This window comes from Anabrus simplex, chromosome 4, assembly GCF_040414725.1.
Source record: "Anabrus simplex isolate iqAnaSimp1 chromosome 4, ASM4041472v1, whole genome shotgun sequence".
In the NCBI taxonomy this organism is placed as follows: domain Eukaryota; kingdom Metazoa; phylum Arthropoda; class Insecta; order Orthoptera; family Tettigoniidae; genus Anabrus; species Anabrus simplex.
In genome coordinates, this window is record NC_090268.1 from 103,236,687 (window position 1) to 103,249,627 (window position 12,941).

Below are 12,941 nucleotides of genomic sequence, written 5' to 3' on the forward strand. Positions count from 1 at the left end.
ATTTTCTGAATTTCTTTCAATTATCAACTGTTGCAGTCAGTTCCCTATACCTTCCTCTTGAGTGTGTTATTTTCTTAAACTGTTAGATATTCAAGAAAAGCTAAAAAATATTCATAAATAGACACACTACATTATGTCTCAAACCACCCTTAGTAAGGGAGGTTTGAGACACATGTATGGGAGGCTTGAGACACATGTGGTAATTTACAGAACTGCAGTAAGTAATAGTACAAAATTATAAAAATCATTGGAACTGAAACTGTGGACATTAAAAGATATTTCTTGTGCACAAAATGCATATACATATTTTTCCAATGGAGACCTGAAATATAAATCTACTGCACACAGTATGATGAAAAATCAACATCGAATATGAATTGCTTATGAGCACGCTGTGTTCCTCCAACAGTTATTGGCTTTTCCAGTTTCATAATTATATCCTCAGCTATAACATAACTCACATCTTCAGTTTCGGGATAGATGAATGTCTTACCACCTGCACAACGTTTCAGAAATTTAATTTTGTATTCATTGTCACTGCGGTTTACAACTACTACTGATCCAACATAATAAACAATGCTCTTCTTGCTTGCAAATTTAACGAGCACAAAGTCCCCAATTTCAATGTTTTCAGGTGTGGGATCAAAGTCATCAGTTGCCAATACCTCCTCCCTGAAAGTAGTAAAATCTAACGAGTCTTCTGAGGCTATATTAAAATCCTCATCTGAACTGGATGATTCATTTTCTTTTGAAAGTTCAAGCTTAGATTTCTTCACCTTTTTATTATTAATTGGATTGAAATTCAGCCTCCTTTTCTTTGAAATACGAGCTTCAAACTCCTGATGTATTTCATTTTTTACTGGAGTGTCTGTCAAAATTCTAGATTTTTTAGGTTTCCTTCCCACAGTTTTCTTCCTAGGACCTGCCTTCGGAAAAGGCCGTATCTCTTCTGGTGTCACAATTCTTCCGTTGTCTACACTTCCTGAAGGCTGAGGACTTGATTCACTTGCTGGTGTAGGCCAACACTTAGCTAATTGTTGCATGGTAGGACTACCTGCAACATTCTCTTCTCTGCTGGGGTCACCTTCCTGACGATCAGTGACATATGAGCTTAGAAACTCATCGTCACGAAATATGTTCCTATTTAATGGATAAATTCCAGTATTTTGGAACCCGCTCACTACATTTTGTGGAGTAAATGCCAAGGGATATGCCTTCCCAAGTAATTCCCCTATTTCGTATATGGAAATTGGGCGTCCTGGATGATTTATCATCCATTCGTCTGCTGCTGTGTTATAATAAGTCTTCAGCGGCCCAAACACTGTCCTGTCGAGTGGCTGTAGTTTGTGACTTGTGTGCGGTGGTAATGTAAGGAGGACAATTCCATTATCCTTACAATAATCTAGACCCTTTGGTGTCACATGACTTTCGTGATTGTCCATAATAAGCAACACTTTTCTCTCTTTAGAACATGAAACATATTTCTTAAAATGAATTAGAAACTGCTCAAAATTTTCCCCTGTCATCCAGCCACTAGGATGACAAACAACTTTAGTACCAGGAGGTGATCCTTTAGCCATGTGATCTTTTACATGCACCCTAGGGAAAACTAGAAATGGGGGAACACTATTCCCTAGTGCATTTACTGCAGCACACAATGTGACAAGTGTTCCTCTTTCGGCAGACGTAACCTTACCAACTTGTTTCTCCCCTTTACATGCAATGATTTTCCCAGGTTTATGCACCGTTGTAAGGGCAGTCTCATCTACATTAAACGTACGTTCAGGTCCAAAATTTTCCCTTTCCATTACAATGTATAGATTATTGAAAAATGAATCAACATTGGCACGGTTGAAACCTGTAGCCCGTCCCAAGCTTGTGCTCTCTGGTGTACGAAGAGAAAGAGATTTATGTCCGTTCAGGAAACCCCGCAACCAATCGTAACTAGCAATTTTTACCTCCTGCCAACCATCAGGAATTACTTTATTATTTTCTTTTGCAAATTGATAAACCAACTGACGAGCTTGTTTTGATGTCAATCCATAATGCAGTTTGGAAGCTGTTTTTAAATAAACCTCTAACAACTTCTCTTCTTCATCCGAAAACATTTGGTTAGTGACATAGTTTGGTTTGTATGTTAGATTTTGTTTGCTGTTATCATCTGTTGCTTTGTATTTCTTAACATAACGGCTCAAAGTCTGTTTATCTATGGAGAAACGTCTTGCTGATTCGCGTACGGCTCCACCTTCTATTACTGCTTTAACTGCACTTTGAAGTCTATCAGGTGAAATACTGGTCCTCGTCTTCCCAGACTTACTTTTCCAAAAGAATGGCATACTGTAAAGAAGTACAGCAAGTGTAAACCAAGGATAATAGGTAACTGAATAGATAAACTTGCAAACTATCAAAGTACCATTTACAGTGCTAAACTATATATTCAGTTCTGACTGCATGTGACGGGGAGGCTTGAGACAGTGTCTCAAGGCACCCTTAGACATTCTGTCTCAAGGCTCCCAGCACCTCATGTATATGTAAATTTGCGCGAATAAACATAACCTCAAAAGCTAAAGAGTTCATTGTTTGTTTAATTATAGCTTACCTCTTAAGTTCACTGATGAAATTATAACAGCTGTTAAGAATGTGTTCACTTAAACAAAAACTCAAAATATATCACGTCACAAAAAAATACTTCTCATATCTCAAAATACATTTATCACTCTAACTTCCACTCTTCAACAGAAATCACCATGAAACTCCGTCAGCTCACTCTGGTGGCACATTGCTACAACTGTCATGCAGAAGTGTTGCCAACATATAACATGTCGAGGAGATATCACTGGTGTCTCAAGCCTCCCTCCGTCTCAACCCTCCCCTCCTTCCCCTATATCTGCCACTTTTCTTTTATTCTTTGATTTAGTTTCGAAATGCTGACTTTCTTTCTGCCGGTTCAGTCAATGATAAGATGGAGCGCTCACGAATACAGTGTTAACTGACAACAATATTTTAGAAGAATTGTATGCCGATCATCGTTCAAATGGATATAGTGATTGTTTAGTGGAAACTGAATATGAGAGTGATAGTGGAAGTGATATTGAAGCCCTTACATGCCGTAATTTACATGGTGTGCTCATTTATTCAAGTGACTCTGATGACGACAATGATGTAAACAATGATGATGTAAGAACTGACGCCGAAGATGGTTTTATAAAGATAGACCCATCAACTTTAAAGATTAAATCTTGACTAGTTTAATATTTGTGTACATCATCTTTATAATCATGTGCACTTTTAGTATGCTCAATAGAATAATATGTCTGGTCCACAGGGTATGTGACAAGCTCAAGCATCCGGTCAGCAATGTGTTAATGGAGAGTCTGAGACTAAATACGGAAATCAGCAGGAGGATATGACAAGGCAGAGTATAGAACCTATTACAGAACAATAATATGCCAATGAAGGCTAAAGAAATACAGTGGAATGACTGCCAAGTTCTGAACTTGTGATTGAATATCCATTCACTATTGTATTTCTCTTTTTATTTTTATTTAATCATAATGCTATAATATTTTGTGTAATGTATATGTTTGTATGTATGTACCTATGCTTATTTCCCACATTTTGGCTGAAGATGACGCTAAATAGCGTTGAAACTAGTTCCAAGTAAACATGTTGTAACCAACCATTATAACATTTATTTGTATTGAAAAGGTGGATCCTTCAAGTTACCTATCTTACCATGGTGTTCCATGCATGATGGTACTAATTACAAGTAGTTTCATGGTTCTTATTTGATCATCCCTTGGTTGCCCCTTTTAGTCACCTTTTACGACAGGCAGGGGATACCGTGGGTGTATTCTTCATCTGCGTCCCCCACCCGCAGGGGGTTCAACAGTATTTTGTAAGAAGGAAGTCAGAAGACCAACTTTGCTTTATGGAAGCAAAAGCTGGGTGGACTCAAGATATCTTATTCATAAGTTAGAAGTAACAGACATGAAAGTAGCAAGAATGATTGCTGATACAAACAGGTGGGAACAATCGCAGGAGGGTGCTCGGAATGACGAGATAAAGACTAAGTTAGGAATGAACTCGATGGATGAAGCTGCACGCATAAACCGGCTTCGGTGGTGGGGTCATGTCAGGCGAATGGAGGAGGATAGGTTACCTAGGAGAATAATGGACTCTGTGATGGAGGGTAAGAGAAGTAGAGGGAGACCAAGGCGATGATGGTTAGACTCAGTTTCTAACGATTTAAAGATAAGAGGCATAGAACTGAATGAGGCTACAGCACTAGTTGCAAATAGAGGATTGTGATGATGTTTAGTAAATTCACAGAGGCTTGCAGACTTAATGCTGAAAGGCATAACAGTCTATAATGATGATGTATGTAGGCCTACTGTGTGTGTATGTATAAACTTAATTATACCAAAAAATACGTGTCATGGAAAAAAAGAGGTGGGGGGCAGCTAGGGGGCGTTCGTGGATGGAAAGGGAATATAGTACATAAACTATTCTCAATAAAATATCCTGTTAACAAATATAGCTTAAAGTTAAAATGTTTGCCGTTGACACTGGGTTCATATGTCATGTAAAAACTTCTTGTAAAATTTTTGTGGCACATCTAGCTAGAATATGTAAGTCTGACGATTAATTTGGTGTCTTTCTTTAGAACGCTATTGTTGTTGTGTTTGAAAGAGAGCCAATGTCTTGTTGAGAATCTTGTACTGTCCTGTATTTAACTGCTGGCAATTTTGATGGATGGCTTGCAACCAGTTCTGCAATCGCGAAGGAAGGACAGTGTATAAACACATGTATACGAAGAAATTATTTGTATGAATAACTGTTGTAATATTAAGATGTGGCTTACCTTCCGATCTTCGCGAGTTATCATAGGAAATAAACTCCATGGTTCTGATCCGTATTGAATTGTAATTACAATATAATTGTTAAATTAATGTCGTAATTGTCCACCTTTCAATATAATATGCAATATTCTAAATTACATTAATTAGGGACTAGTTTCGGCCGGGGATGGCCATCTTCAGCCTTGATGTAAAACATCTAATAACTAAAATGTACATGCACACAATTGGCATAAAACAAATGAAACAAAGATATACAAATTGACATTAAAAACTGGGATGAAATTATGAGTAAATTTGAAAATAACTAGGTTCTAAATTCTTGCATCTTGAGTGTGCTCATCATCAAGACTCCTTCATGTATTAATATTCACAGAACTGTTAGTTCTAATACTGCTAATCATTACTAATTCAATTGTAAACGGGAACTGGTAAATGTTGATCCCATAGTTCATCACCAAATCTATTTGAGTGGTGTTAGCCGGATGCAAGTCACTGGACACCGCTGTAAATAACCACCAGCTGACGGAGAACTGCTAGATGTTGTTTCAACATCAATCAAAGTAATAAATAGAGATGCTCTCGTGGTGCTTGTTAAATCATGCTGAAATGTTGTTGGACATTGTCAGGACGGCATATGAAGATGTGGTTAAAACAGATACATTGTGTCTGGTATAAACACAGTTACTTATTTGATATGTTTCCAAAGAGCAGTTTCCCGGTCTGTGCCCTGGCTCTCTGACTATTGTTGTACTGGCGCATATGCACAGAGTCTCGTTCGATACAGTAGCGAGGAGGAGAAGAAGCAGAGGAGGGGGAGGGCATGTCTTTAGCTGTCTCATCATTTGTTACTACTTACTGGAAGGGGACATCATGTTGTAACCACGGCCATTCTGCCTTAATATTATCATTTGCCGCAAAATAGCATTTCATTTCCAAATCTCTCAAATGAAGTAAAAGATGGTCATACAAGGGATTTTTATGCTCCAAGACATCGTTTAAATTATTATCTTTATTAAAAAGTTTAAATATGTAGAAACTCTCGTAATTATTCATTAGCCTTCACTTATTCAATCTTTTTATAATTTATAATTTTGAGATCTTGTTCAATACCAATGAATTTGTGACCTGTTGCGGTTTTATGAACGTGTTGCATTTTTAACAGTAAGATAATAGGAATGTGTCCTTGTTAATTAAGCATTATGTAGCTGAAGATGTCTACAAAGTAGACAAAACATGTTCTATAATTTTTAATTTGCCTTATGGTCAGGTTGAACTGTTGTGTTGTTTTTTTACTTCTTTTAACATGTTTTGATCCTGCCACCAGGATCGTCTTCAGAGCAATAGCAAGGCATATATTGGCAACTGTCACTCAATCGTAACCAGACTCAAGATAGAGAGACCCTGTTAGAAATATAGTTCATTCCAAGGCCTCCAGAGTTAAGGAGAAAGATGTTGACGAGTAAAATATGGAGGGTAACTATGATCTACTCAGTATACAGCCATCACATTTGTTAAAATTAGTTGGGTGTTTAGCAATTTCTTTTTTTTTTTTTTTGCTAGGGGCTTTACGTCGCATCGACACAGATAGGTCTTATGGCGACGATGGGTAGGAAAGGCCTAGGAGTTGGAACGAAGCGGCCGTGGCCTTAATTTAGCAATTTCTATCACATCACGAAGGTAACAATGAGGGTTAAAGAACATTGCAGGCACCTACGTCTTTGCCAGCCAGAGAAGTCTGCTGTGGCAGAATATGCCATACATAATGACCATCAAATTACTTTTGATGCAATTTCTGTCGTTTATAAAGAGAAACATTTTATACCTAGAATCATTCATGTGACCCCAGGTCAACACATCAAAGAACAATTTTAAGACTACAGCGATTAATTTGCCAGTAATATGTGTGATGTTTTACGACTTGATAGATGCACTTTCTATTCATATTTTTATTTGGGGTTTCATTCTAGATCTTAATGAGCCATGAACTCGTTCCCTCATAGATTTTTTATTTTCACTGTTCTCTTTAATAATTTAGTGTAAATGGTTTTGTACTGATGGTATTTAGCTGAATATGTCCAATAAATGGATGAAACATGTACTAGTATTTGCTGTCAGGTAATAACTTTTATCTAAATAAAATAATGTATTGAATTGGGGGATCATTTACATTTGTGTTTGTTTAGTGACGCCAATACGGAGCCAACATTAAACTTTTAATATGTTATACTAAGTTTGAAATTCAATAAATTGTTTTTGCAGGACGAATCCTCCTACAATATACCTCTTCCCTGTCCCTTCCCTTCTGGTAATAGGATTCAGGACTTTGCTAAATTGTGTTCGGTTTTCATTCCCTTGTTGTTTACCTAGTGTACTTTGAAGGGAAATTTGTAAATCAATCAATCATTGTGTATATTTCTGAATGATCACATTACCTGTGTAAGGATTTTCTATGCGGCTGATCTACCTCAGCGTTAACTCAGTTGTATATTGTTTCATCTCTCTCTCTCTCATTCAACAGATTTTAAATTTCTGTCCTCTTTGTCAAAGTTATTGTTACTGCTTGCTTACTCAAAATATATCTTGATGCCTGCTTGTTAAATTCTGGATTCTTTTGTTTAACTTTTTCTCCTTTTGCCTAGCACCTACCATGGATGGCCTCTGTATTACCAGCTGCTTCCCATGCCCTCAAGTCAACCTCATGTATGAGTGTATTCTAAATAATCACTGACACGTCATTACTTCTATGCAAAACAGATGGGTCATAATAATAATAATAATAATAATAATAATAATAATAATAATAATAATAATAATAATAATAATAATAATAATAATAATAATAATAATAATAATTGTTGTTGTTGTTTGAGTCTTTAGTCCATAGACTGGTTTGATGGAGCTCTCCACGCCACCCTATCCTGTGCTAACCTTTTCATTTCTATGTAACTACTGCATCCTACATCTGCTCTAATCTGCTTGTCATATTCATACCTTGGTCTACCCCTACCGTTCTTACCACCTGCACTTCCTTCAAAAACCAACTGAACAAGTCCTGGGTATCTTAAGATGTGTCCTATCATTCTATCTCTTCTTCTCTTCAAATTTAGCCAAATCAATCTCCTCTTGCCAATTCGATTCAGTATCTCTTCATTTGTGATTCGATCTATCCATCTCACCTTCAGCATTTTTCTGTAACACCACATTTCAAAAGCTTCTATCCTCCTTCTTTCTGAGCTAGTTATCGTCCATGTTTCACTTCCATGCAACGCTCTACACGAAAGTCTTCAAACACATCTTTCTAACTCCTATATCAATGTTTGAAGTCAGCAAATTTCTTTTCTTAAGAAAGCTCTTCCTTGCTTGAGTGAATTTGCATTTTATGTCCTCCTTACTTCTGCCATCATTAGTTATTTTACTACCCAAGTAACAATATTCATCTATTTCCTTTAAGACTTCATTTCCTAATTTAATATTTCCTGCATCACCTACCTTCGTTTGACTGCACTCCATTACTTTTGTTTTGAAATTTATTTTCATCTTGTACTCCTTACCCAAGACTTCGTCCATAACATTCAGCAGCTTCTCGAGATCTTCTGCAGTCTCAGACAAAATAACATCATCGGCAAATGCTTTCCTCTCCTTGGATTGCGATTCCCTTTCTAAATTCCTCTATGATTTCCTTTACTGCCTGTTCTATGTAAACATTGAAAAGGAGGGGGGACAAACTGCAGCCTTGCCTCACTCCTTTCTGGATTGCTGCTTCTTATTCAAAGCCCTCGATTTGTATCACTGCAGACTGATTTTTATACAGATTGTAGATAATACATCGTTCTCGGTATCTGATCCCAATCACCTTCAGAATCTTAAATAGCTTGGTCCAATCAACATTATCAAATGCCTTTTCTAGATCTACGAATGCCATGTACGTGGGCTTGTCCTTCTTGATCGATCCTTTAAGATCAGACGTAAAGTCAGGATTGCTTCACGTGTTCCTACATTTCTTCTGAAGCCAAATTGATCTTCTCCCAACTCAGCTTCAACTTGTATTTCCATTCTTCTGTAAATAATACGTGTTAAAATTTTGCAGGCATGAGATAACTAATGGTGTGGTAGTTTTCACACCTGTCAGCACCGGCTTTCTTGGGAATAGGTATAACAACATTCTGCCGAAAATCGGATGGGACTTCTGTCTCATACATCTTACACACTAAATGGAATAACCTTGCCATGCTGGTTTCTGCCTTCTCCTAAGGCAGTCAGTAATTCAGGGGGAATGTCATCAATTCCAGGTGCCTTGTTCCTATTTAGGTTGCTCACAGCTCTGTCAAACTCTGACCGCAAAACTGGGTCTCCCATTTCATCAGCATCAACAGCCTCTTCTTGTTCCAGAACCGAATTATCTATATCTTCACCTTGATACAACTGTTGGATATGTTCCTGCCATCTTTCTGCTTTGTCTTCTTTCCCTAGAAGTGGCTTTCCATCTATGCTCTTAATATTCATACATTTAGATTCCCTTTCTCCAAACGTTTCCTTGATTTTCCTGTATGCAGCATCTACCTCTCCTAGGACCATACAACTCTTCGACATCCTTGCACTTCTCCTTCAGCCAGTCTTCCTTAGCTACCTTGCACTTTCTATCCACTTCATTCTTTAATCACCTGTATTCTTTTCTGCCCTCTTCATTTCTAGCATTCTTGTATTTTCGTCGTTCATCAATCAGGTCTAGTTATCACTGATTCTTAGTTGATCTTTTCTTCCTTCCTAACATTTCCTCAGCAGCAGCCCTGCTGACTTAATTTTTCTTGACTATCCACTCTTCCTCTATTGTTTCCTTCAGCCTTTTCATTTAGTCCTTTTGCAACATGTTCCTTGAAACAATCCCTCACGCTCTTTTCTTTCAACTTGTCTAGATGCCATCTTTTTGCATTCTTTCCTTTCTTCAAAGCATTTCATGACCAAGTTGTGGTCAGAGTCCACATCTGTTCCTGGGAAAGTTTTGCAATCCAACACCTGGTTTCTGAATCTCTGCGTAATCATAATGGAGTCTATTTGATACCTTCCACTGTCTCCAGGTCTTGTCCACGTATAAAGGCGTCGTTTGTGGTGTTTGAACCAAGTATTGGCAAGGACTAAATTATGATCAGTGCAGAATTAAAGAATTAAACCAGCCGACTTCCTCTTTCGTTCCTTTGTCCCAATTCAAATTCTCCTACTGTATTACCTTCTCTTCCTTGGCCTACCACTGCATTCCAGTCTCCCATCACAATTAGATTCTCGTCACCTTTTACATATTGTATTAAATCTTCTATCTCTTCATATGTTCTTTCAATTTCCTCATCATCCGCTGAGCTAGTAGGCATATAGACCTGCACTATTGTTGTGGGCATTTTTTTGGTGTCTATCTTGACGACAATAATTCTTTCACTATGCTGGTCGTAGTAGCTTACCTGAGCCCTACTTTCTTGTTATTAAACCAACTCCTGCATTTCCTCTGTTTGATTTTGTGTTGATAATTCGGTAGTCACCTGACCAAAAATCCTGTTCTTTCTGCCAACGTACTTCACTTATACCAACTACATCTAACTTTAGCCTATCCATCTTCCTTTTCAGATTCTCTAATCTACCACAACGATTCAAACTTCTAACATTCCACGCTCCGACTCGCAGAATGTCAGTATCCATCTTCCTGATGATCGCAACCTCTCATGTAGTCCCGACCCGGAGATCCGAATGGGGGACTAGTTTACCTCCGGAATATTTTACCCGGGAGGAGGCCATCATCAGTACATCATTCATACAGAAAGAGCTGCATGTTCTCGGGAGTTAGTTACGGCTGTAGTTTCCCGTTGCTTTCAGCCGTGTAGCAGTATCAACACAGCTAAGCCATATTAAGTATAATTACAAGGCCATATCAGTCAATCATCTAGACTGCCGCCCTTGCAACTTCCGAAAGACTACTACCCCCCTTTTGATGAATCATTCGTTAGTCTGGTCTCTCAACCGATACCCATCCGATATGGTTGCACCTGCGGCTCGGCTATCTGCTTCATTGGGACACGCAATCCTCCCCACCGCAGCAAGGTCACATGGTTCGCTATTATTATTATTATTATTATTATTATTATTATTATTATTATTATTATTATTATTATTATTATTATTATTATTATTATTATTCCTCCTATTGCTTCCAAATGCAATGTTACAACATGAAGCAAAAATGTAAATACTAGACAGGGAGAGAAGTGATGTGCACTTAAGTACTGGCTTGAATGGTTAAAGCAATATCTAGAGCGTATACAATATACAGTATGTTAAGTATATTCCAAGGGATACCTTGTCAAATCTTTTACGCAGGAGAAATTCAAACAGGTCATTTTCTTGTAAAATTTGGAACACATAGCTCATTTCAGTATATCTTCCAACTCCAGTAAACAAACGAACCTGAAACAGAAATTAAAACAAAACGAGACAAAATTAGACAAGCAGAATACACAGTACACAATTATTTCTACAATTTCCAAATTTATTTTAAAGACAAAATTACTTGATGAAAACATTTACAATGAATTACTGTTTTTGTCAGTAAATGAATTATCTCCCTGAAGTGCTTTCAACCACTTACTGAATGTCTGCCCTGTAAACAGACTTCATGGACAGAAATATTCAATTTCTCATGTTTGTTACCAACATTGTTATTAGGAAGGCATGTGGTTGAATGGTACAGCCATACACGAGGTCTGAAGTTTTTCCTACTCACTGAAAATGTGTGTATGTGAGAGTTTAAATTGAATTGCTTGAAAGTGTTATGGCTGTGCATTGAATTTCTATGCTTATGATGATGTCTGCATATTTGTGTACAGCGAAGATGTGAGGATAAGAATAAGGAGGATATTAGTTAGAATAATGGATGGATGGCCGGATGGGTGGATTGGTGGATGGATGAGGTGTTATAGAGAGAGGCTATGTAACTGAGGTCTCGTAATAGCAGTCACAGAGTTATGTCCCGCTAATATGAACTAATTGGACTGAACCCTGTTAGGATTTTCAAATTTTTGGATTAACTGAAATTACTGCTGTAATGCAGCACTGCACTGAAAATATGAAGGTTGCTGTGTTATACGATGAATATCAATGTGTAGGAGTGGAGCGGAGTGGAGTGGAGTGGAGTGGAGTGGAGTGGAGTGGAGGGGAGCGGAGGGGAGGGGAGGGGAGCGGAGGGGAGTGGAGTGGAACATCTTGACTTGTTTTGTACTTGTCTCTCTGTCTGTCCTGTGCATGTAAGTTTCTATGATGAATAAACAAATGACTTTAAGTGAAAGAAAAGTGAGAATCATGTGCTTATAAAGAACGGTATGCTTTTGTTGGTCAACAGAACACTGCAAACAATTTTTAATTACTGGGAGGGAGAAGTTATAAGCAGACAAAGTGATGCAGACATTCTAAGTGAAAGATATAGGTGGACGGATGAAATATGTCTGTCAGCCATAAAACTCAAAAGTGTCAAGTGTGAGAAGATAGAAGAAGCTTTGATTACCGGTGTTTGAATATCCTAAGTGAACACAAAGAACAGAAACTGCAACCAATGGTGGTTACAGAACAAGCAAAACTAATTGACAGCAAATTAGGTTTTACGGACACAGCATACATATGCTGTAAAGTTCACTACAAAACTGATTATTTTTTCAAAATATTTTAATATGTAGGTACAGTTCTGTACAGTACTATATTCTATTGAAATCAATGTACTTACAGTGGGTACTTAATTGCATTAAATTTGCACGTAACATCTGTCATGGTATTGTATTAACTAAAAATGCAGACAGTTTTAAATTAAAGCTTGATTAATACTATTCCAGAAAATGCCTGTCCAGTATATCACTATGAAGCAATTCAGATTACCATTTTAAAATAGTGACCTTGATTTAATGACATTTCTTTATTGAGCCAACAATTGCTTTGAACAAATAATGGTGTTGTAATAAGGACTAACTGTACCTATATGGATACTAATGGATAGATAGATAGATAGATAGATAGATAGATAGATAGATAGATAGATAGACAGATAGATAG

General features: G+C 37.4%; 1 protein-coding gene across 1 annotated transcript in view; it reads right to left on the bottom strand.

The window, feature by feature from the left end:
• Positions 1-12,941, bottom strand: part of LOC136872187 (spatacsin) — a 206,301-nt gene that overhangs the window by 32,588 nt on the left and 160,772 nt on the right. The window contains exon 27 of the mRNA XM_067146023.2: positions 11,202-11,309. Within this exon, the coding sequence (XP_067002124.2) occupies positions 11,202-11,309 (108 nt within the window). The remainder of the gene's footprint in view (positions 1-11,201; positions 11,310-12,941) is intronic.